Source organism: Manis pentadactyla, chromosome 10 (assembly GCF_030020395.1).
Source record: "Manis pentadactyla isolate mManPen7 chromosome 10, mManPen7.hap1, whole genome shotgun sequence".
In the NCBI taxonomy this organism is placed as follows: domain Eukaryota; kingdom Metazoa; phylum Chordata; class Mammalia; order Pholidota; family Manidae; genus Manis; species Manis pentadactyla.
This window is the reverse complement of record NC_080028.1, coordinates 95,437,731-95,462,964: the sequence shown is the minus strand read 5'-3', so window position 1 is coordinate 95,462,964 and position 25,234 is coordinate 95,437,731. Positions and strand designations below refer to the sequence as shown.

Genomic DNA, 25,234 nt, shown 5'->3' with positions numbered 1-25,234 from the left:
GCTCCCCCTCTGAAGCATTCTCCTGTTGGCAGAAGTTTTCCTGATGTTAAGCTGTGATCTGCCTTCCTATGATTCTACCCGTTGCTCTTGCAAATCCTTCTTCCCCACAACAGCCCTTCAGATATATGTTGAAGCCAGAATGTCAGATGTAAGTAAACAGGCTTGGTAAACTGTAAAGGAAAATAGAAATGCTTGCTGCTGTTTTTATTGTCTTTACTGTTCCTCTCATACTAGCCTCTGCCACAGATCTCTTCTCCAGGACCTCATATCTTTGTTTCCCCACTCATCCTGCCTGGCACTATCTTCTCCAGACTTCTCCAGTTTTCTTCTCTTAGAATCGTGGCAGGGGCGCTAGTTAAGAATTACTTCCATTGGTTTATGTAAGAAGCAATTCTGTGTTATTACCCAGGTCTACACTGCATTTTGCCTTTATAACCGAAACTGCCTGGTGGGATTTGTCCTCCCTGCTTTGAGCAGTGTAGGGATTTACATAAAATCTTGTCAGTTCTCTGCTATGGGGAGCAATCTTCCTCACTGAACTCCATCTGGGTATTGGAAGTCATGAAGGGTTCCCTCACCCATTTCTAGTCCCTCCTGTCTCCACATCGCTCCAAAGGTGGCCAAACCACAGGAAGAGGGGCTGTCTACACCCTGGGGTCCTCTCTTATCTCCCCACGGAACGCTCATGGCACTAGCAGGACGAGTACTTGCCAAACATTCAGTAGACCTGCCATCTACTACTGCGATCTTCTTTCAGGAAACATGTCTGTTCACTTACGTGGTCGTGCTCAGTTAAAGTGGGAGCTCCAAAGCTGTGAGTGCATACCCATCTGTTTCGACGGGACCTTGGTCATTCCCTGTTGACTTCCAGTGTTCCACGTGACTCATTAAAGCATGTTTTGCTCTTGAAAGAATTCTGCAGCCAGACATACAGTAAGGCAAAACTATTCTTAAATGTCCCTGCAGCTCTTGCTGATCCTTATTGGCCTACAGTCCAGCAGGTCACATTGATTTGAGAATTCTGTTAATGGGTTGCTGTTATTTCTAAGCAATGAGTTAGATTCCCAGGGTGTAGGCTGGTGGGTTGTTTCTGAGTGTGCTGTTGCCACCATGGTTCCTTAAATGTTATTTAAGTGTCTCTGTCCCTCAGTACTTCACCCATTTTGGCTTACTGCTTGGTTTGACAGCAAAGGGTGACAGCCTATGGTGTAGTGGGAAGAACATGCTGGATTTGGATTAGTTAGGGAAGGTTACTGATGTTCACTCAGATTCTGTATACCCCAGACCATGCCAGATACTTGATTTGGGAGGTTCTCACATTTCATTTTCACAACTCAGCAAGGAGGGAGTTCCTTACTAAACAGATGAAGAGACCAAGACATAAATAGTTTAAGTAACCACCTCCAGACCATTCAGCAAGCACGTACCAGGGCTTGCTTCAAACCCAAGCCATGTTACTTCCAAGCACACCTTTTCCCACCAGCCCCAGTGCACTGTGCTGGAGTGTCATCGTGTCCTTGGGGTAGGGAGTTGCTTGGGGCCTGGTTCTGAATGACTTGGTCAGTTTCTGCAACTGAGAAGTGGTGCTGCCAATATGGAGGCTCCTTCACCACTCACAGCAACCAAGATTTAGTCTCTCCGCTTTGCAGACAAAGAAACTGAGGCTCAGGGAGGTTAAGTCAGTGACTAAGGTCATGTTCCTGTGTTGGTGTTGGTGCTGGGACTCAAGCCTGCTCTTCTGACACCATGTTCAGGCTCTGGGCCCCATGGGCACTGCCCTGCCATCTACCTGTGCTTGGCAAGACCCAGACGTCCCCCTGGAAGATGAGCCTCCTCCATTTCAAAATACATAGTGCCAGGCAAGCATAAGAGCAGTCTTTCTGTTTCATGTTTTTTTGGTGATCCCTGAGTCCTTGTAAAAAGTCCCAGCGTCATCTGCATCTGTGCCTCACAGCTGGTGTGACAAGACACCCTGCGTGTGGCCCATGGGAGTGGAGCAGCCGGACAGCGCCAGGGTGACTGCAGCAGCCTGCTCAGTGTACCCCAGGATGTAAATGAATAGCACCCTTTTTACTGTGAGCTAGTGTGCAACGGTTGTGGCCCACAGCCTGAGGCCACCCCCAGGCAGGTTTTGGAGGCCCTGGTGGACAAGCAGAGTTCACTGTCAGAGTAGCAGCTACAGTGTCCTGAGCCTGCCAAGAGCCAGGCCCAGTTGTAGGCACTTTGCATGCATTCCTTTTTAATGCTTACAAAAAACCATGAAGAGGTCTTACTTTCTCTCTATCCAGCCCAAAGCCCCTCCCTTCCCTTTCCTCCGCTGACACCACCCACCAGGGTTTCCTCTTCTGACAAGGGCAGTTTGCTCTTCCTTAAACTAAATCGGGGCTTGGCTGTCCTGACTTTCCACTTTTTAGAGTAAACTAAGCTGGTGGATAGTAAAAGTATTCTTGAAACTCTTAATTATAGGAAATTGCCTTCTCCACTCTCATCTTGCAGAGTAATCCATACTCATGCTGTGGAATTCATCCATGAGTTTCAGGGAATCCATGGCCTATGCAGCCTTCTCTGCCTGCAGTCCCCCTCTTCCATTCACAGACACTCCCCAGGCAGCCCCCTGTGTCAGCTAGGCCACGGGTGCTGAGGGCAAAGAGGGGTGGGCCCCACTGCCCTGGCCTGGGACAGACCACAGGGTGGTGGAAGGGAAGCCCACAATGTGAGTCATCATCACAGGGTGTGGCAAGTGAGCAGAGAGGGATGTACTGTGAGCTTGGGTGGCACAAAGACCAAGTGGCCGGCGGTGCCTGGGGACATCAGGAGGACACCACAAAGGAGGCATCATCTAGACTAACTCATGAAGGGAGGCTGGATTCCCCCATGCCCTGGGTGGAGAGGTTCCAGGCAGAGGGCCTAGTGTATAAAGATGTGAAGGCATGAAGGGACATGCAAGGTGAGGGGACTGAGGCATGGCATCGAGATGCACGGTCAGTGGTAGGATTCAGTGGGAGGTGAAGTTGGCAGCATAAGTATGCATGGGTGGGAATGGTCCTGGGACCCCCGCTAAGGAGTGTGGATTGCAGTCTCAGAGTGAGGAGAAGCCGTCAGGGCAGGGTGGCCACGTGCTCTTCCCGGGCTCTGGATGGTGGTGCAGGGCCACCATGGAGGACACATCACACTCCACGGCCAGGAGACCCTGCAGGTAGGGACAGCTGCTGGGTTTGGTGCTTGTTCTCCCCACATTTACTTCCTCTGCAGAAAACTGGAGATTCCTGTTGAAAATTCTAACCTCCAAAGCCTCAAATTCATTAATGTTCTGAGTTACAAGGGGGTGAGGGGCTTTCTTCAGGGAGTATCTTGGTAAGATATGAGCACAGCCCTGAAGTGGTGGCAGCTACTTGGAAATGCTGCTTGAGGGGTAGTCTTAGGAGATTAACTCTTAAATGTGGTATTTTCTTTCATACAATAACTAATGCATTGAGTGTGTGGGTTCTCCTCCACTGACCCTCTGAAATTTAGACTTTGAATTTAGATAAAATTTGTGTGATGTTTCTCCTTGAAATATGTCCCAGGTCACTTATCACCACCACTGAAAGCCAATTTGTGAATAGTTCTGCACTGTCATCCCATCTTCTGCCTCATTCAATTTGCCCAGGAATCCTGCAAAGCAGGCATTCTCAGCATTCCCTTTTCCTGGCCATAGAAAATAAAATTCAAGGAGGCAGAGGACACAAAACTGGCTCAGTATTGCAGAGTGTGCCATGGAGCCCTCTTTTATGTGCAGGTTTCTAATTTCAGATCCTGTCCCTTCCTACTTTACCATACAGTGTTCCCCCTGGCAGGGGAACTATCTTCTTAGAGCTGCAACCACCTCTTAAGACTTGTAATGGACAGCTTTACCGGGTCATGCAGCAGTAACAAGCATCCCCAAATCTCCGTGGCCTATGGCAACAAGTAATTATTTCTCATTCATATTACATGTTATCTGGGGGTTAACTCTGATGGCTCTGGCACCATCTGTTGTGTTCATTAGGGATCCCAGTGGAAGAAGCAGCTCCCATCAGGTCCTGCTGTCCACAAAGCAGAAAGAGCACACTAACGGAACCATGCACACTCTTACATCGTTAAGCTCACATATGGCATATGGCACTATCTCTTGTATTCCCTTAGCCAGAGTAACCACATGGTCAAGCCTGATATCACTGGGGCCAGAAAGCACCCACATGGAAGGTGCTGTTCCTCTACAAGGCTCATGGCAGTGGGCAGAGATGTGCAGTGCCTCTTTGAGGGTGGGCAGTAACTCAATACACCACTTGACTCGCAAACCCCACAGAGCAGCTCTGCTGGCACCCAAACAGTTGGGAAACCTTCTCACCCCATCTAAATCTCAGGGGTCTTCCCGTTGATTTCCATGAACTTGGTCTCCATACCTGACCCCTGACCTCTGAGTTTTCATATTACTGTAAGGAAACATTGTTTTAGATTTAGAATCCAATACCTTTCTATACGCTTTTATCTTTAAATTAAATTCTTAATACAGAAAAAGCAAACTCTGCATTGTAAAAGTGATGTTGCTGAAAGGATAATTGCGGGACCCAGGAGTCTTGTGTAGAAGGCACTGGGCACCTCACGGGAGTGAGGGCACAGGCTCGTGCAAGACACAGCTGGAGAGCACGCTCGGGTGTGTGCAGTGGGGCGGGCTCCCAGGGCGCCAAAGTGCTGTCATCACATCAGCACAGGAACCACATACTTACTGAACCAAGGACTCCTTACATACTAAGTAAGCATTTTCATAAAAATTTACAACTGATACTGTCACCATTTGCTCACTTCTGCAGATGCACAGTTGACCAGTTTAGGTAGATTTTCATTTACACAATAGAAATGTATTAAATGTCCATTATGCGCTAGTCGGGGAGGAAAGGCCATGGAGAGGAAAGTACAGTGTGGGCTTTCAAGGAATTCAAGATTCCTAAGGGAGCCTTATCTGCAGTCCTGGAATCTCGGGACAATCCCACGTGCGCCTGGGAGTGGCCCGCAGCCTGGAGATGGATCAGCTGAGCCTCAAGGATCAGAGGAACATTCCAAGGAGGCGCCTTGCAGGCTGCGGCGAAATTGCCTCTGTATTCAGGGAACAGGGAGTAACCGGGTGTGGCAGGAGGTGAGGCTGATCCCCGGAGCAGAACAGGTTTTATGTGGGGGCCAGGGCCTGAGCACGGTCAGAGCCTCACCAGCTCTGCCCAGTGCACCGCCAGCCACCTCTGTCCGTGCCCTTTCTCAGAGTGCTTTCAGGGGTGGAATAGTGGACAGAATCTACCTCAGGCATGCTTTAAGTAGCCAGAATGTCTAATCTGGGATCCTACTTTCAACTATCTATGCCTTCGACCTCTCCTCAACCTCTTCCCCTCTGGTGACAGGCTACCATGCTGCACCCTGGCTTACCACCCCGAAGGCACGCAGTCCATAGGCCTTACCCTGCAGCAGGCAGGCATGGAGGGCAAGGGGGCATGAGGGTGAGGGGGCACTGTCTCTTTCCTCCCTCCCTCAGAATGCTAAGGGGCACAGACAGAGCCCTGCAGGAAAGCTCTTACAAGGGACAAGGTCACACTGTCAGCTAGCCCTTTCCTGTGCCAGGTGCTGTGCACTCTACCTGCATGACATGAGGTCATCTAACCACCCAGCCCTGCAAGGTGGGTGCTGTTAACCCCCTGCTCACATAAGGACAGGCGGCCTGGCTCCAGAGTCCACTTCCACACTCCAAACTCAGAACCCTGACAGCCGGAAGGAACCTGGCACATGTGTTCTAGGGGAAATGGAGGCCACACTGGGTCCGGAAGTATTGGTAGGTCTTCAGCGCGTGGAGATGGCAGCAAAGGGTATTCAAGTGAACAGAAACACAGAAGTAGAAAGTCCCAGGCTGCAACAAAGAGCAGTCCGCCATAGAAAACACAGAGCTGGAAAAGGAAGAGTTCACACCAAAACTCACACTCAGTGCCAGGCTTGGATGAGGGTGGTGGCTGTGGGCAGAATCCAGAGAGTAACTGAGCACAGAAAGCATCAAAATTCCAGAATCAACTTCTTCTAAGTTTGGAAATCTTATAAAGGGTTAGGAGGGAGACCCTGTCAAGTAAAACTCAACCACGCATGGAGTAGTCACCCCCTTTCTTAGGAAACCACATAGTCTGGTTGCTTAATGGATTAATTAAATTAATTGGCCTCACTTCCTTGGGACAGGGTTTGAATTTCTCATTCGATGGGCAGAGGGCTCTGAATCAGGGTCCCTGTTTTAGTCTCCTAGAACTGTCATAACCAAGTACCACAGGCATTTATCTTTAACAGTTCTGGAGACTAGAAGGCTGGTGGACAGGGCAGGCTCCTTCTGAGGCAGTGAGGGAAAAGCTGTCCCAGGCCTCTCCTCTGGCTTTTGGTGGTTTCCTGGCAATCTTTGGCATTCCTTGGCTCATAGGTGTGTCCCAGTCTCTGCTTTCAAGTTCACATAGGTTCTCCCTAGGTGCATGACTGTCTCTGTCCAAATTTCCCCATTTTGTAAGGATCAGGTCATAAAAGATTAGGGTCCATTCCAATGACCTCATCTTAAATTGATCACCTGCAAAAAGAAAGACCCTATTTCCAAATAAGGCCACATTCATAGGTACTGGGAGTCAGGACTTCGGCGTCTTTCCAGGGGATACAGTTCAACATGTAAGAGTCCCCAGGGGTGCTGAGTGGATACCAACCCCCGCCCTCATGTCCCCAACAACCCAGACAGGAGAGAGAAGACAGCATTTCACTATCCTTCCGGATCCTAGCCTTTGCCCACTGCAGAGGCAGTCACCCTTTGTACACTCAGAGTACCTGGGAAGCAAGGGACACCCCTCCCTAGACAGATACAGGGCCAAGTAGAGAAGCCTCTGGGGGTGCTGAGAGGTACAGAGAGCAGCCAGGGCACCTGCCTGGCCTTCTGGGCAGAAACTGTTGCCTGTGGGCACAGTGCTCTCAGGAGGTGACAGATAGACCCAGAGCACAGCAGTGTTCCAGATGCCTGGAGAGGCAACTCCAAGTCCCTGTTTACCCAGAACATCTGTTTTTGTGGTGGTTCAATACAATTGAAATAATACTATTAAAATATGTACAAATTTTGTAATAGATACTGGAAAATATTTTTGTTAGCAAAAGCACTATACAAAATTTCCATACTATTGATTTCAGGTACACGCGTACAACACACATGCATATGACTGTAACAGCTTTATTGAGATACAATTCGCATACCGTATAGTTCGCCCACTTAAAGTTTGCGACTCATTGACTTCGGTATAGTCACAAAGTGAATCACCACAGGTGACTGTGGAACATCTCATCACCCCAAAAAGAAACTCCACACCCCTTAGCCGTTGTCCTCCAAACCCCCATCCTCCCTATCCCCCACATCCCCAGCCTTTGACAACCACAACTCTACTTTTTGTCTCTATAGTTTGTCTATATGCCTACATTTCACTCAACTATGTATCTTTTTAAATAAGAAAAAAAAATTGAAGGGAGCTACAGACCAGGGATGCATGCCTTCCACTGTGAGTGGCAGAATTAAGATTTTAATTTTCCTAATTATACATACAATGAGCATGAATTGCTAAGACTCAGAGAGGAGGGGGAAAAAAAACATTTTATTTTAAGAGAACTATCTTCTCATTATTAAGTAGTCCCTGTGGATTATTCTGAAAACTTTCCCAACACCTAAATCACAATCTTATTTTATGGGGGGAAAAATGTGTCTGAGTTCCAGACAACTGACTTCAGATAGGAATTTTGGAGCAGAGCTTGTTACAAATGGGAAATGCGGGCCTCGCACTTGTGTGCTCTGTGTTGAATTTCCTAAGACCTGGCCCTGGCAAGCCCTCGTGTCCCATTCCCCAGGGTCCTCCCATCCCCAATCAGGTGGCCTCGCTCAGCCCTTAACAAATTGTTAGTTTGAGAGGCCCTATAATTAAGCCACATCCTTTTGCCTCTTTAATAACATTGGAGACAGTATAATTCTGTGAGGGGACAGAGGAATGTATAATTTAGTGTCCTTTTCCTGAGCCAATATGAACTTCGTGCATGTAGCATCTTGCATGCTACCAATGTAAAAAGTGATCTGTTGTCTCAGCAAGCGTGTTATGTGAGCAAAATACATACCGAGTCCATCCAGCAATCAGAAGCTCTTTGGATGTGTGTCCGGCCTACTTGGGAGTTTCACACGTCACCTTTCTTTGATGAATAGACTTTACACTGGAGGGAAACTAACTCAGCTGGGTTAGTTCAGAAGACAAACTGATCCTGGCTGCCATCCCAGATACCCGCTTGCTGCCTACATCGGAAACCAGGGCGCCATCCTTGACTTGCTCGATATCCCTGTGCCTCCTGTCAACTCGGTTTGACCCTCATATCTCTGACTGGCCTCTTTTTCTCAATCCCCACTGCCACTGACACACGTGTCTCACCTGAGCAAGGGTAACACCCTCCAAATGGTCCCCTTCTTCCTGCCCCATCCTGTTCTCCTCCCACTCAGACTTATGTCCAGACGATGAAGGTCAATCTCTTCCATGTGCACTGAAGGCCCTTCATGACCTGACCTCCTCACCTGCCCAGTCTCATTGCCCATGGATCTGTGTCCCCACCTCAGCAGACCCCCATATTCCCTGGTGTGTGACAGCCCCTTCTGTGGGTTCTTATTCAGGATTCCATGGTCAGGACGCCAGCAGACATATCAGGAATGTCCTAAAGTAGAGTGTATAGCTGTGTGCCTGTGTGAGCATGTGTGCTTGGCTTCCATAAAATCCTTTAAGAGAATGTGGGAACCCCCAGATTACAGAACTTTGCTCTGGATCCTTAAATGTGTATTTCCCCTCATAAAGGGTCTCTCCTTCCTACCCTGGTGAACTGCTCTTGAAGACTCTGCTCAGATGTCACCTTGATATCCCCTTCTGTGTCCCCATGGCTCTGCTTACCTAGCACTTTCCCAGCTGGGACTTAATTACTTGTTCACATACCTGTTTCCCCTATTGAACCATGAGCTAATCCCTCTCTGCCCCTGCCTCCAACAGTGCAAATACTCTCGGTAAAGACTCAAAAGAAGAAGGAAAGAGACCATGTTCTGTGGAAGCCCCCACAGTGGGGCAATGGGACTGAGAGTTGCAAATGGTTTCATAATCTCAGAGCCTGCTCCTGCCTCACTCGCTCACGCTCTTGAACTGGGCCCACTGGATTGTTTCCTGTCTGGGTTCTTGCAGCCTTTTACTCTAAGAGGCTGAGGCCCAGCTGCCCAGCATTTTCACGGAGAAATTGGACTTCCATTTGCCGTGGGAACTCAGTAGATGGGTAATGATTTTTAAATTACCTCTTGACAAATTTTGAGCTCTTTGGTTTTTTTTCCTTCCACTTCAGATTGATGCACTGAGTAAAAGAAGCAAGGAGGCCGAGGCTGCCTTCCTGACTGTCTACAAGAGATTGATTGATGTCCCAGGTAAGCCCACCAGCGGGCACTGTGCCTGTGAGTTGGTGAGATCCAGCCTTGTTCTCCTCAGTCTCCCTAAGGACTTCGCACCATCAGTGGTATCTTCCCCAGGAAGCCGGGGAATTGTGGAACTACGAATTCTCCAAAACACAGACTTGGGGTGGGCATGGAAATTAGAAGAGTATTTGCTGAAGTAAGCACATACCCTCCAGCTGATGCTTTTGTGAAGGCAGAAACTCCAGTCTGGGGGGCTGCTTTTAGCTTTGGTGTAAAATGTTACGTGTTTCAGAGAAGAACTAGAACCTATGTGTGCTCTGCAGACTTCATGGACGGTCATGGTTCTGGGCTGACCAGTTCCACATCAGGAATGGCCCATTTATCTGGAATGCCTCCTTTCCCTCCCAGGTCATCCTGGGAATCAGTCACGTGAGGGTCATAACCAAAAGACAAAGGTTCAGCTACAACCAAATATGGAGGTTGTTTCTTCTTTAAAAGGAGCTAAGTTAAAAATTTAATAATGCTTGCTAGGCATTCAGAGCATAGATGGCTTCCCATTCCTTGCCTTAGAAAAGTAAAATCTCTTAGAAGCAGAACTTAGAGTGCCTGGAGCCCCCTGCTCCCACTGGTCCTCTGTTCCCAGGTGCTGCCCTCACCTAGAATCCAGGGAGATGATAGATACAACCACGTGGGTCCCAGCTCAGTCCTGAAAAAATTCTAGGAAAGTTCCTTGGCTGTCTTCCTCTGCTGACCAAAGAAACCAAATTACTGCCACCCTCCCCTCCCCAGCCATTGGAGTTACTCACTTGCCCTTACCAGCAATCCTGTGATTATCACTGGCATTACTAGAGCTGCTTTAACAAAGCAAAGCAGAAATAGGCCTCCTTTGTGTCTGTACCTGTATTCTAATCAGGGGCACATGGGCTTTGCTGTCCGCTCTGGGAGTTAGAGTTATCAGAGGCCGCACCAAGCTAGGGGCAGTGGAAAGCACTTCAGACAGGGAATAGGGAGATCCAGATTCCCCCACCAGAGCCCTGTCATGATGTGTGGGTCACATTCCTTTTCCTCTCGACCTCAGTTTTCTCATCTGTAAAACATTGAGGTTAACAGTCTAGTGATAGTGAATGGTTTTCTTTGTTCTAACCTTCTGCTGGCTTGGGTGCTTATCCAGCTCTTAGTTCCGAATTCTAGCCTTTTGATTTTCTGCAATAGTTTGTGTCCACCTAGGGGTTCCCCAACAACTATGACCAAGATTCATGGGGAGGCTTCTTTACGGTAAATGGATCATTCTGTGCCTGGGGTGCCCTGTTTGTCAGGCATCAGCAACTTGGTGGGCCCACTTGCATTTTCTTGTGCTAGTTTTGTGTTGGTGACCTAGATGAAAGGGAGCTGGCTGATTTTGTCTTTGCCAAATACCCAGAGAACTTTGAGCTACTGTTTTCTAAATAACCTGTACTCTCTTCTGAGTAGTCCAGTTTGTACCTGGGTTTTCCTTTAATATAGTTTCTCAACTGGGCAGCCACTTTAACAAGTTGTTGTGTTTCTTTCTCCGCAATTATATTGCATCTTAATTTCCCATAGACAAAGAAGAGACCATTTTTCTCATCAACACTTCTCTTTGCCTGAGCAGGCCTTACTCTTATACATACATCATTTTTAGAGAATTTTGGTCATAACATGGTTATATATTTATATTCCACTCTTTTCACTTCATATTATACCATTGGCACTTTTCCCCATATTGGTGATATTCTTCATCATCATTTTTGGCTGGAGAATTAAAGTTTGCAATTTCAATTTAAGATGGTGGGAACAAATAACATTTGATGTTTTCTATAAAGTTAATCAGAGATCACTTTTACCTGCCTCCCAAGTATTTCTTTCTTGCAAATGCTGTGGTCTCATAAATCTAACAGGTTACTTGAAAAGCAGGAATGGAGCTTGGAGCACTCTGCCTGTGCTTTGAAGTCTGCTTCTGGTGCAGATGAAGTAATTCTGTGGCTGAAGCTTACAGGAAGGGCCTAGTCAATAGCACTGCATTTACTGACAGCTGGTCCTACAGTTCCAGGGAGTCAGGGTGCCTTAGCTGTCTGTGTACGTCAGCCTTCAGTCCCACCGAACCCAGAGACATTGGTGGTGTGTTAAGTTCTAGCTGCAAGGAGCGGCAGCTCACACTATCTCAGAGAAATGGAGGAAGCTCTTGGGAGTAATGGGACCGATATTTTGGCTATGTGCCATGGGGCCCAACTCCAGTAGCCCAGGAAGAGTCCACCAACCAGTCCTGGGAAGAGGCAGAGCCAGAGTCCCACCAGCCTTGTAGACTTGCACAGAAACCTAACAGAACCAGACCCCAACTTGCCCCCATTCCTGAAATTTTATTATTTGTGTGTTTTCTTCTTATCTGCTGGTCCTACTAGACTGAAAGCTCCCTGAAGGCAGCTTTGCTTTCTTGCCCTGTGTCCAGCACCTGGAGCAAGGCCTGGCATACCAGCTGTGACATGTTGAATGACCAAAGAAGTCCATCCACCCAGGGCCTCCCAGAGTCCTCTGCAGCAGGGTTTTACCCAGCGTCACATCAGAGGCTCTTATGCTTAATCTCAGTTCAGTTCTCCTGAGTGTCCGCCTGCATACCCGGTGACCTCCTGGACATTCCCACTAGGGTGTCCATTGGGCACCCTGAAACCACCCAGTGTGTCCAGAGGAGACCTTCTCCTTCCTCTGTTCCTTCTCATAGTGAATGACACCAACTTCCACCCAGCTGCTCACACCAGAGCACTGGGTCACCAAGTCCTGGCCATTCTACCTCCAGAATGTTCTCAGTTCCACCCACGGTCCTCCATCCTGACTTCTGCCCTCTGCTCCTTCGTTCAGGCCACCTCTCTCATGTCCACAGTATCGTGACATGAGTCTTCATGCTTGCAGGAAGGGGTCATTCTCCTTAGGCCCCTTCTCAGCCGATCTCTTTCTCCTCCAGGTTAACTTGTTGGGACACTGCCTCCTGACTGCCCGGGTCCGGCACAGGCATGCCCTTCTCATGCACACCCCCACTCCCAGCACCATGTGTTTACCTGGTGTGGCTGCCTGGTCCTCAGCTTTCTTCTGCTCTGGCTGGGCAGAGAGACTGGGGCAATGCAGCCTTTTCCCTAACTATCTCCCTCGTGCCTCCTCCTGTACCTGCCATGTAGCAGAAACTCTGTAAATATTTGTCAAATGAATGAATAAATTAACAGATAAAAAATTATTTCTTCAAAACACTTTCTGAGTTTCTTGGTCTTAGGCTCTCATTGCTCACATTGAACAGTGTCCTGGGATTGAGGCTCTCCCTCAAGGGTGAGCAACCAGTAGCGTCCTGAACTGCCAGGGAACAGGATGTGTCTCTCGTTGAGCTGTAGCAGTTCCATAGCTCTCTGACCTCTCATTTCGCCTTGGTTTCACTCTGTGAAGATTTGCCTGCCTTCATAGACATTTATATGACGCTTAGTATTCGGGGTTCAGCAAAGCAGCACATGCACTTCAGCGGCCTTGGCTTTCGTTTACTGACATCCAGAATCTGTGCTTTAGCAGCTGTCCTGCTGGCATCCCAAGCTTTCTATGCTGGCCTCCCTCTGGCCCAGCCTGCTCCCCGTCCCTCCAGTGGTGAGACTCGACTCTCCAAAGGAAAAGAAACTCAGGCTCACCCTGGCTCTTCCCTCTTGTTCATCTTGCACATCCCAAATCCCAAGTCATGTTACTTCTCCTTCCAAGAGCTCCTTCATAGTAAAGACACTGAGCATCACTGAAATATGTGATCATCCTACTGAACAGCTGACATTGTAAAGATCCCATACATACTTGTTTCCCGTTTGCCACCAGATTGCTCCTCATTCCCTACTTAATTTCAAGAGTATTTACAGATACTTTTTATTGGAAATATCTTGGTTATATTGGCCAAAGCACTCTCTCCTTCCACGTGTTTGTGACCCTCATCTCCCTGGGATTGCTCACTCAGCACCTCAGACACCCTCCCCTTGCTGAGCCTCAGAGACTGTGCTGAGCCCCAGGGACAGAGCAGTGAGCAAGTCGGCAGAGAGCTGCTTGTTCTCGCGGGCTTTCAAGTGTAATGGGAATGTGGGCATTAGGAAGTAATTACACAAATAATTATTGAGTTGTAGGTATGATGAGTGCTTTGAAGGCAGAGCCCATCGGGCATGAGTGTAGTATAGACCCGGGAAGGACTGGGAGGGCCAGAGACAGCTGCCCTGGGTCTGTGAGCAGGGTGAGCAAAAAAAGGAGAAGGCAGTAAGGAGTGGCTGCATGCTTGATCATACAGACCAAGACATGGCAGTAGTCAGGGGGCACTGTTAATAGTCATCCCTGAGTAAGGGGTGCATGCCAATGAGTCACTTAGCTGCAAAGGCAAATAAGGACTTGTTAGGTAATGTAGTGGATTCTGAACTTTATGTAAGGGGTGAACCATAAGTGGGTTTTAAGCAGGGAAAAGAAATGACGTGATCCAATTTGTATAATAAGAAAGTCACCCTGACTGCACTTTGGACAAAAGATTGGAAAGGAGTCCAAGGTGGCATAGGGAGGGGAAGACAAGGTGGCTGGGTTTCAGGTCGTGGGAGTGAAGTTGGAGAAAAATGGCTGCATTTCAGCTGAATGAGGTAGAATGGATGGTGGAGTAAAGACTAGGACAGCTCTAGCCCAGGACTGTGACCCCAGTGCTCTGTCCTTCATCTCCAGAAAAGACTTGTATATATGGTTCCATCTGCTTTCCAAAATTAAAAGGATGACCAACAGAAAGTTGGGAGAATTAGCTTCCTGTTGCTAATTATATAATCATCTCTAATTGTTGTTGTAATTGAAAATGGCCTTTGTCTTTATTGTCAATGTCATGGCAGTGGGAGAATAGTCTTACCTTTAGATTCATAAGTAAGTTACAGTTTTACCATGTTAGTCTAGATAGCTTCCAATTTTGTCAGGGACAGATTTTGTATCATAATGTGTATGAGCAACATGTAGGGATAGCTTAACTTGGAAACACTGAAATTTTTTTAATACACCTCTGATTAAGATTTATATTTATTAATTTGCTAAGGATTAGCCACATGAAGAAAAGCCTAGTAGTCCTGTGCCAACAGCATGGCTTGATAAGGACACTTTAACGAAGTACCCCAAGCAGGGAGTTCCTCTGTGCAGGCCCCCTAATTAGGAAGCCAACGTCCTTCTACCCCAGAATCTATATTTGTGAGTGAGCATAGAATTCAGTGACTATCTGTCAACAACGCTGACCCTGCATAGGAAGAAATGGTTCAAGATGTGCTGTTTAGGAAATTACCTTCACGCATTCCCTTGGCCAGTGCTTCCCAGCAGTCTGTCATGTGCCAGGCCTCGGACCATGCACCTGAGGTACAGATGCAACGGAGACCTGGCCCTGCCCTCCCCTGGGTGGCTTGTGTTTGGGTACCTTTGAGAAAAGATTCCATAATTCAGCAGGTTAACTAAGCAGCCTCCATCCCTTACCGTAAAGAAATGAGAAATAAATGTCTCTGCTCTTAAACAGTGACCCTCTCAGATAGCTGGAAATATTCTGGAATGACCTCTTAAAGGCTCTTGAATAACTGGAATTTTACTGTGTTCTCAGCAGAATTACGATGGTATGCATAATCTGCCAAGAATTAACCTTGCGTGGGTGACTTGCTCTAGTTCTTGATACTTTTCAGATTTTTTACAATGAGCATGTATTTCTCTCTACAATCAGGGTGGGGGGTGGAGCATAAATTAGTAAAATACTCAACTTACAGTCTTAGTTTCTAAACAGCCCTTATTAATGGATTACAGATAAGAACTTAAACAATAGTCAGTTGGTATTTGTGGGACACGCCAATTTGTGGTGACTTCTCTGTCCCAGAAACAACTTGGTAGTGGTATTTTTTTAAGTCTCCAAAGGAGAAAACGATACCAAGCTGGTGGAGCCGCCCCTCATGCCTCGGTGCTGCAGAACTTCTCTGCTTCGACTGCAGGCTTCCTCGCAAGAACCTTTCTGCGAGTTTTCATTGTGTCCTTGCTTCTAGCTGTGGCCCCCTTATGAGAATTCTTGCTAAGATAGGATTTAGGTCCTACAGACACAAACCCTTCAAACACAAAGGCAGTGCCTCGAAGGGTTTTTTTTGAGATTTAATCTTTGGAAACATATTACCAGGGATATAAAATATTCATTGACTTAGGAAACACTGCTAGACCTCAGGGTTTCATGACTGACTTCTCCCACTTTATTTCCATAGGATAACTGGCCTGCTGTGGTAAGTAGCAGGTCTTAATTGCAGAACCCCTAAAAGAGACGAGCCAAAGAGAGCCCTCTTTGTAAGCCACTTCATTTTCAGAACCTGCCCCAAAAAGCTCCTGCTCCAAGGTGCTGCTGAGGGGAGGTTTCAGGCTGGATTTAGGAAAACTTCTCCCGGTTAATAATCCCCATCAGCATAGTATTCGAGAATCCAGAATTAAGCTAGCACATCTTCATTTTAGAACTGCTTGTGAATACTCCTCAATAAGAATAAAATAGCACTGGTGCTTCGTGCCCACCACCCTAGTTTCAAGTGAGGATACAACCATCAGTTAAAACTAGAAAACTCTGTTCCTTCCATCCTTCCTTCTTACTCCCTGTCTGTCCCCCACTCAAGGTTCCCACAGCAAGACTCCTGGAAAAAGTGAGGAAATCTTATGATGTAGTTAGAGATAGCCCATGCTTTTCATACCAAGATTTTAATTGACTGGCTACTTGGTGGCATTTCCGAAGGCTGTAGCAATGTGGTCGCTCCAGCTTGATCCTGTAGGGCTACTCCAGACCGTGTATTTGAGGTCTCCTGGTGTTGGCAGCAGATCCAGTGCCCATGTCCCCTCCAGAGAGGACTCTGTAACCTCAGGAGCCCAGGATCACAGGGTACCCTTTACATATTTTCAGTTTACTTTCATACAACGTTTTCATTCACATGGAAGAAGCAACCACCAGCAGCCACATGGCGCTGCAGCCTCGCAGTGAAGCCTGTGGGCTGCAAATGCCCTCTGGTTTCCCACTGGGCTGCGGGCCGGGCTGGTCCCAAAGCAGCAGCTCGGTGCCAAGAGGATAAGGGATAGTTACAGTCTGCCCAGCCCTGAGGTAGCTGCAGACTACACAAGGCAGCTTCTCCACCGTCTCTGACCAGCTTAAAACAAACGTGGAGGCTCATGGGGCCTGGGGAGCCTCCGTCTCACACACCGTGAGTTTGCAGGCTGAGGAAATAGCTATAAATGTTGTAAAGAAAGGCAGACATGACCAGAGGGACAGCTGAGGCCCTTGCTGCTGCCTCTCATCTCTGGGGCCCTCCCTCTGGTCTCCTTCCTCTGTCCCTTGATTGAAGGCAGGAGCCTGTAAGACTTGACACAGAATCTGTGGTTGCCTTGTGTGGGGAGGGGTGTCACTTCTTCCCCCTGGGCCATAACTGGGGTGGTCCTGGCACACTTGCTATCTAGACAGCTTTTCATCAGTTGCTCGTCAGCATGCTAATTGCTGTATGACTAATTATGCCCTGAATTCCAGTTGATTTTCTTAATGAGACAGCTGGGTTAATTATGTAATCGTATGATTACATTAGCCTAGGGTGCCCTGGCAAAAAGTAGCGTCTGCTGTGCTGTGATGTCACCACAGGGATGGCACTCCTGAGGGGCACATTCACCCTCAGGCTGGTGGCAGGGGACAGCCCCATTGCCATGGGCCAGCTGTGCTCCCCATCACAGCAGGACTTCTCTGAGGGTCCTGCTAACCCCACCTCCCATGTGCTTACACTCCTACACAGACTTAGAGGCCACCTCTCTCCCTGTAATGGGGGAGTGGCCCAGGCCTCTCTTTTTAGCCTTTTTCTTTTCTCCACTTACACTTTCTCTCTAGGTGACTTCTGATGTCTGTTAGGCTCTCAAACTCCCCATGACCACAAGGGAACAGATGATGCCCCCTCCCCAGCCCTCGCAAGAAGGTGAATGGCATCACCATTCACGAGGTGGCCTAGACCACAGAGGAGGAGTCAGCCTGGATTCCTTTCTCTCCCTCACACCTTATAGCCAATCTATAAGTAAGTCCTTTTGATCTGGCCTCCAGAACATCTCCCAAATTCAACCACATGTCTCATCAGCTGCCACCCCCCCACCGTCTGAGCCACCATGACCTCTTGCCTCACTGGGCACACCGTGGTGCTCCACCTCCGCTTGTCCATCCTTTGTCCAGCAGCCAGACAGGTCTGAGTCAGTGGTCTGCAAATTACTTTTGTTCATGTACCCCAATAGTAAAAAAGCTTGAATTTGTATCCTCAGTATATGCTTATTTAAATGTATTATATTGAAATTAAAATGTACCTGTGTAATTACAGTAGTATATTAAATACATTGTAAATCATATACAAAAAATAAAATTTTGAAGATACAATAAACAGAAAAGAATTAAAATTTATGTTTATTAGCAGTACAAAAAACTTTTTGGTCTCACCAAAGAAAATCTTAAAATCAACTGGATTGAGGATTGATATACATATAATAAAATACACCCATTTTAAGTGTATAATTTGATAGTGTAACTACCCTCATGATTAAGATATAGGACATTTCTCTTGGCTCAAAAGTTCCCCGATGATCCCAGACCCCAGCAACCCACTGTAGGTTAGATTCATCATTTCTGGAGTTTTGCATATAAATGGAGTCATTGGAGATGTACTCGTGGGTCTGGCTTCCTTTCCTCAGCATAGTGTGTTGGGGATCCATCTGTGCTGGTATCATTGTTTGTTCATTTTTATTGTGGAATTGGTATTCCACTCTAGGAATATACAACGATTTGCTTAGCCATCCACCTGCTGATGGATGTTTGGATTGTTTCCAATTTGTGTCTAGTATGAGTAAACCTGCCATAGGCATTCACCGGCAGTTGTTATGTTTCATTTGTCTTAGGACAGACAGTACCTAGGACTGTAATTGCTGGGGCATAGGATAGATGACTGTTTAGCTTGATAAGAAAAATTGCCACAAATTGTTTTTCAAAGTAGTTGGGTTGTTTCCCCTCAAGAAACATGCGAGAGTTTCAGCTGTTGCATGTCTTCTCCATCATTTGGTGTTGTCAGTCTTTTCAATGTTAGGCATTCTAGTTGTGATTTTAATTTGCGTTTTCCTAATGACTAATGATCAGAACATTGTTTCATGTGCTTTTTGGCCATTCTTTGATCTTATACAGTGTTTAAATCTTTTGCCCATTTTTTTTTGTTGTTGTTGTTATACAGGCATATCGCGTTTTATTGTGCTTCCCTTTTTTGGGTTTCAAAGACACTGTGTTTTTTTACAAATTGAATGCTTGTGGCAACCCGACATCAAACAAGTCTATCAGTGCCTTTTTGCAACATTTAAAATTTTTTGCAATTATATTTGTTATAGTGATCTGTGATGAGTTTTACGACTTACTGAAAGCTTAGATGATGGTTAGCATTTTTTGGAAATCAAGTATTTAATTAAGGTATGTCAGTTTTTTTAGGCAAAATGCTATTCCACACTTGATAAAGTACAGTGTAAACAAAATTTTTAAATGCACTGGTGAACCAAAAAGTTCATTTGATTCACTTTATTGCTATATTCACTTTATTGCCATGGTCTGGAAACAAACCCACAATATCTCTGAGATATGCCTATACTATTGTATGAAATTGATTAACTTCAATCTAAGCTACTTGATAATCATTATTTCCTTTTGCTGTTTATTTCAAACTATAAAGTTTATGTTATAAAGTTTATGTACAAGACTATAAATCGATGTAAGTATCCTCTATTAAAGGTCCATACCTAATTATTTATAAACATTAATGGAAACAATACTGTCCCAATCGGGCACAACAATTTTCTTCTTTGTATAAACTAGCAACTTCCTACCCAACTCAACAACTAATGACATTTCAAATTATGGATTTGAAAAAATGCACTACAGGCACATTTTAAAAAACAAATACAGTATAAAATCTTGCTTTTTACTAGGTCAGTGAAACTGTTTTTGTTTGCTCCTATGGCTTTTTGGTTTACCTCCTTCTGGGCAAGTTTAGTATGTAACTCTCATTCTTTAAAAGAGGTAGTCAAAACCCACAGACTTAAATTGCAAGAAAACTTAACTTGGTAATGTCAGCTGAAGACACCATAATTAGCAACATATGAACAATTGTACTAAATTTTAACACTGTTCATTAACAGTTCCATTTTCCTGAGTTTGCATTTGTTCTTTGGCATGGGCTTAGGATATAATCCATTTTTCAGAAGGTGTTCGTTGCTGAGGCGAATTTGAGCACCATGCTGAAGCTGGAAAGAGCATAAAGCTTGAAGAGGGCGAAGCAACATCTCTTGTATGTAATTATTCTTCTCCAAGGTGGAAAGAGCAACAGCTGCACACTCCAGTGTAGAAAGGCACCTGTTAATTGGTTGTGTCCGAATTACATGTTGACTAGAAATGCTAGTTTTTAACTGCATAAACTACAGTCTGGGGCCATTTCTCTCTTTCCTGCTCCAGCCCTTTGGCCCATTTTTAAAAAATGGGCTGTTCGAAAACAAGGAACAAAACAGCAGCAGACACACAGACTTCAAGAAGGGACTAGCAGTTACCAAAGGGAAGGGGTTGGGAGGGAGGAATAAGGGGATTAAGAGGCATTATGATTGGCATACAACATATGTAGGTTACAGGGAAGGCAGTATAGCACAGAGAAGACAAGTAGTGACTCTGGCATCTTACTACGCTGATGGACAGTGAGTGCAATGGGGTGTGGGGAGGGGGCCTCGATAATATGGGTGAATGTAGTAACCACAATGTTGCTCATGTGCAACCTTCATAAGATTGTATATCAATGATACCTTAATAAAAAAAAAGGGGCTGTTTGTCTTACTATTGAGTTGTAAATTTTGTATATATTCTAGATACAAGTCCCTTGTGAAATAATGCATGACAAATATTTTCTCCCCATTTGGTGTCATTTCAAGAGAAGTTTTTTATTTTAATAAAACCCAATTTCTTTTTCTGATTCTTGCTTTTTATGGTCTAAGAAATTGTTGCCTATCCCAAGGTCATAATTTTTTTCTCTTGTGGTTTTTTAGTGAAAGTGTATAGTTTTATTCTTTACCTTTAGACCCATAATTCATTTTGAGTTAATTTTTATGTATGGTAAGAGGTAAGGGTCAAGTTTCATTGAGAATTAATGGATGGTGTATGTGTTAATTCTTAAATATACAACAAGCATCCCCTGTTTTATTTCATTGGTCCATATGTTTATCCTTATATTGTTTATCACAATATATTGATTACTATAGCTTTATAGTCAGTCTTAAAATCAGGTAATAAAAGATAAACATCTTTGGCCTTCTTTTTCAAAATTGTTTTGGCTAGTTGAGTTTTTATATAATTTTAGATTTAGCTTGTCAGTTTTTACAAACAAGACTGCCAGGATTTTGATCAGGATTCCACAGGTTTGTAGATAATCTTGAGGAAAACTGACACCTCTATTGAGTCTTCCAATTCAAACATAGTATGTTTCTTTAGGTTTTCTTTAATTTTCCTCAGCAGTATTTTATAATTTTCATATTGTGTTTACTGTATCCCTAAGTAGGTCATGTTTTTGATGCCATAGTAAATAGTATTTTGGGGTGATTTTCTTTTCCAGTAGTTTGTTGCTTTTATAGAGAAATACAATTAATTTTTATATAAAAATATTATTTTTGTGACTTTTTCAAACTCTTATGAGTGCTGGAAGGCTTTTTATAGATTCCTTAGGATGGTCTATCTTGACTGTGCCTTGTGCCCTTGAAAAATTTGTGTACTTTATTGTTGGATGGATATCTAGAAATATCAGGTCAAATTGGTCAGTAATGTTATTGAAGTTTTCTATGTCCATATTAATTTTCAATCTGTAGTGTAGTGTTATAGATTCCTTTTTTTTTTTTGCTTTTCTGTGCATTTTCCCAGTACCTCAAGTACTCTGTTGAACAGATGTGAAGAAAGCAGACATCCTTGCACTGGTCCCAACCTTAGGCAAAAATACTGTGTTTCACTGTTAAACAAGATGTTAACTGTAAGTTTTCCTGTAGACACTTCTCATACGATTAAGGAAATTCCCTTCTATTCCTAGTTTGATGAGCTTTTGCCTTGAAGGGATTTTGAATTTTGTCAGATTCTTGCCTGCACCTATTGAGGTGATCATATGACTTTTCTCCTTTATTCTCTTACTATGGTAGAATAGTTTGATTGATCTTCTAATGTTAAACTGACCTTGTATTCCTAGGAGAATCTTTATTTGGTTATTATGTATTATGCTTTTTAGAATTTGCTGGTTCCAGTTAGCAAATATTTTACTAAGGCTTTCGCATTTAAGCTCAGAATGAATATAAGACTATTATTTTGGTTTTTTTCTTTGTTTTTAATACCTTTATTGAGTTTGGTATCATGGTAGTGCTAGTCTTATAAAATGAGTTGAGAAGTGCTCCCTCTTTCTTTTTATGCTGAAAGAGTTGTTATTTTCTTCCTTAAACCTTCTCTAGTTCATCTGTGAAGCCATCTAGGCCTGGGATTTTCTTTGTTGTAAGGTTTTTAATTATAAATTTAACTTTAGCAGCTTTAAGGCTATTAAGATTTTTTTCTTACTTCTTTAGTCAATTTTGATAACTTTTCAAGGAATGACCCATTTCATGTAAATTATCCAGCTTAATGTTGTTGATAATATTTTTTGTTGTTGTTGTTCATAATATTTTATCTTTGAGGAAAACTGACACCTCTATTGAGTCTTCCAATTCAAACATAGTATGTTTCTTTAGGTTTTCTTTAATTTTCCTCAGCAGTATTTTATAATTTTCATATTGTGTTTACTGTATCCCTAAGTAGGTCATGTTTTTGATGCCATAGTAAATAGTATCTGTAGGATATGTAGTGATGTCCCTTTCTTCATTTCTGATCTTGGAATTTGTGAATTCTTTTTTTTCCTTTTCCTGACAGTCCGGCTAGAGGCTTATCAGTTTTAATGATTTAATAATTTTAAGAACTAGCTTTCATTTGCATCACTTTTTCATTTTTCCCATTTTTAATTTATTACTTTCGGTTCTTAATATTTGTGAACTTCTACTTACTTAAGGTTTAATTTGCTCTTTTACAAGTTTCTTGAAGCAGAGGCTTGTACCATTTGATTTATCCATTGTGGTCAGAGAACATGCTTTGCATGATTTCTGTTCTTTTAAGTTTATCAAGACTAATTTCTCTATATTGCTGAGTGTTCCATGTGTACTTGAAAAGAATGCATATTCTGTAGTTGTCGAGTGGAGTGTTCTGTAAATGTGAGTCAGGTCAAGCTGGTTGATAGTATTGTTCAAGTCATTTGTATCCATACTGATTTTATGTCTAATTGTAGTATGAGTGAGAATAGAGTTTTGTAATACTTCTTATGGATTTTTATTTTTCTTTCTTCAGTTTTGTTAGTTCTTAATTCATGTTTTTTGAAGCTTTATGTTGGAATGTATATATATTCAGGATTGCTATATCTTCTCAATGATTTGGTTCTTTTACGAATAATTTTCTTTACTCCTAGTAATATTCTTTTTCCTGAACTTCCCTTTGTCCGATTTTAATTTAAGCACTACCAGCTTTCTTTTCGTTACTGTTTTCATGTTGTATCTTTTTCTATCATCTTTCTATTAGCCTCTCTTTGTTGTTATATTGAGGTTGCATTTCTTATAAACAGCTATGTCTTACTTTTTTATTCAGTCTGACAATCTGCCTTTTAAGTGGAATGTTAGATCTTCTACATTTAATGTAATTATATATAAAGTTGATTTTAAGTATGCCATCTGTTTTCTATTTGTCTTACCTGGTTTTTTGGTTATATTTTTCCTGCTTTATTTTGATTATGTTTTATTATCCCCCCAAATGTCTTCTTAGCTATAACTCTGTTTTCTTTTCTTTGAGGTTACTTATTGGGGTTAACAGTAAACATCTTTGATTTATCACACAATGCCTTCAAATAATATTAATGCTATCTCATATATAATGTGAAAATCTTACAATACTCTTTTATTTTCTCCCTCCCAACTCTGCCTATTGTTATTGGTTTTACTTCTACATATAATATAGCCCTACCATATTTTGTTACTCTTTTTACTTTTAAAAAGTTAATTATCTTTTAAGGAAATTAAAAATGAGAAAAACTGTTTTATTTCTACCCATATATTTACAATTTCCAGTGTTGTTTATTCCTTTTTATATATCCATATTCTCTTCTCACGTCCTATTCTTTCAGTCTATAGCATTCCTTTAACGCTTCCCAGAGTGTAGGTACACTGGCAATAAATCCTGCCAGCTTTTTTTCATCTGAAGAAACAAAATCTCTACCTCACCCTCATTTTTGGAAGATATTAAATGTTGGCAGCTTTTGCTTTTGTTTCTTCTCTCTCAAGACTTTATTTCTGACAGGAGGTATCTAATCAGTCTTATCTTTTTTGTTTGTTTGCACAGTTATGACTTTATTTGATTCTCAGCCTTCCCAAGATGTTGATGATTCTATTTTTTTTTTGGTATCATTAATCTACAATTACATGAAGAACATTATGTTTACTAGGCTCCCCGCTTCACCAAGTCCCCCCACATACCCCTTCACAGTCACTGTCCATCAGCGAAGTAAGATGCTGTAAAATCACTACTTGTCTTCTCTGTGTTGTAGACCCCGCCCCGTACCCCCTCCACATTATACATGCTAATTGTAATGCCCCCTTTCTTTTTCCCGCCCTTATCCCTCCCTTCCCACCCATCCTCCCCAGTCCCTTTCTCTTTGGTAACTGTTAGTCCATTCGTAGGTTCTGTGATTCTGCTGCTGTTTTGTTCCTTCAGTTTTTCTTTGCTCTTATACTCCACATATGAGTGAAATCATTTGGTACTTGTCTTTCTCCACCTGACTTATTTCACTGAGCATAATACCCTCTAGCTCCATCCATGTTGTTGCAAATGGTAAGATTTGTTTTCTTCTTACGGCTGAATAATATTCCATTGTGTATATGTACCACATCTTCTTTATCCATTCATCTGCTGGTGGACACTTAGGTTGCTTCCATTTCTTGGCTATTGTAAATAGGGCTGTGATAAACATAGGGGTGCATCTGTCCTTTTCAAACTGGAGTGCTGCATTCTTAGTGTAAATTTCTACAAGTGGAATTCCTGGGTCAAATGGTATTTCTATTTTAAGCATTTTGAGGAACTTCCATACTACTTTCCACAATGGTTGAACTAATTTACATTCCCACCAGCAGTTTAGGAGGGTTCCCCTTTCTCCACAACCTCACCAACATTTGTTGTTGTTTGTCTTTTGGACGGTGGTGATCCTTACTGGTGTGAGGTGATATCTCATTGTGGTTTTAATTTGCATTTCTCTGATGACAAGTAATGTGGAGCATCTTTTCATGTGCCTGTTGACCATCTGAATTTCTTCTTTAGAGAACTGTCTATTCAGCTCCTGTGCCCATTTTTTAATTGGATTATTTGTTTTTTGTTTGTTGAGGTGTGTGAGCTCTTTATATATTTTGGCTTTCAATCCTTTATCGGATCTGTCATTTATGAATATTTTCTCCCATACTGTAGGATACCTTTTTGTTCTATTGGTGGTGTCCTTTGCTGTACACAAGCCTTTCAGCTTGATATAGTCCCACCTGTTCATTTTCACTTTTGTTTCCCTTGCCCAGGGAGATATGTTCATG

General features: G+C 43.8%; 1 protein-coding gene across 17 annotated transcripts in view; it reads left to right on the top strand.

Annotated features, from left to right (window-relative positions):
- The window catches only part of CUX1 (cut like homeobox 1), a 378,856-nt gene that overhangs the window by 191,007 nt on the left and 162,615 nt on the right, over positions 1–25,234 (top strand). For all 17 annotated transcript variants that reach the window (XM_036904518.2, XM_036904517.2, XM_036904516.2 and 14 more), the window contains exon 4: positions 9,418–9,496. In XM_036904518.2, the coding sequence (XP_036760413.2) occupies positions 9,418–9,496 (79 nt within the window). The remainder of the gene's footprint in view (positions 1–9,417; positions 9,497–25,234) is intronic.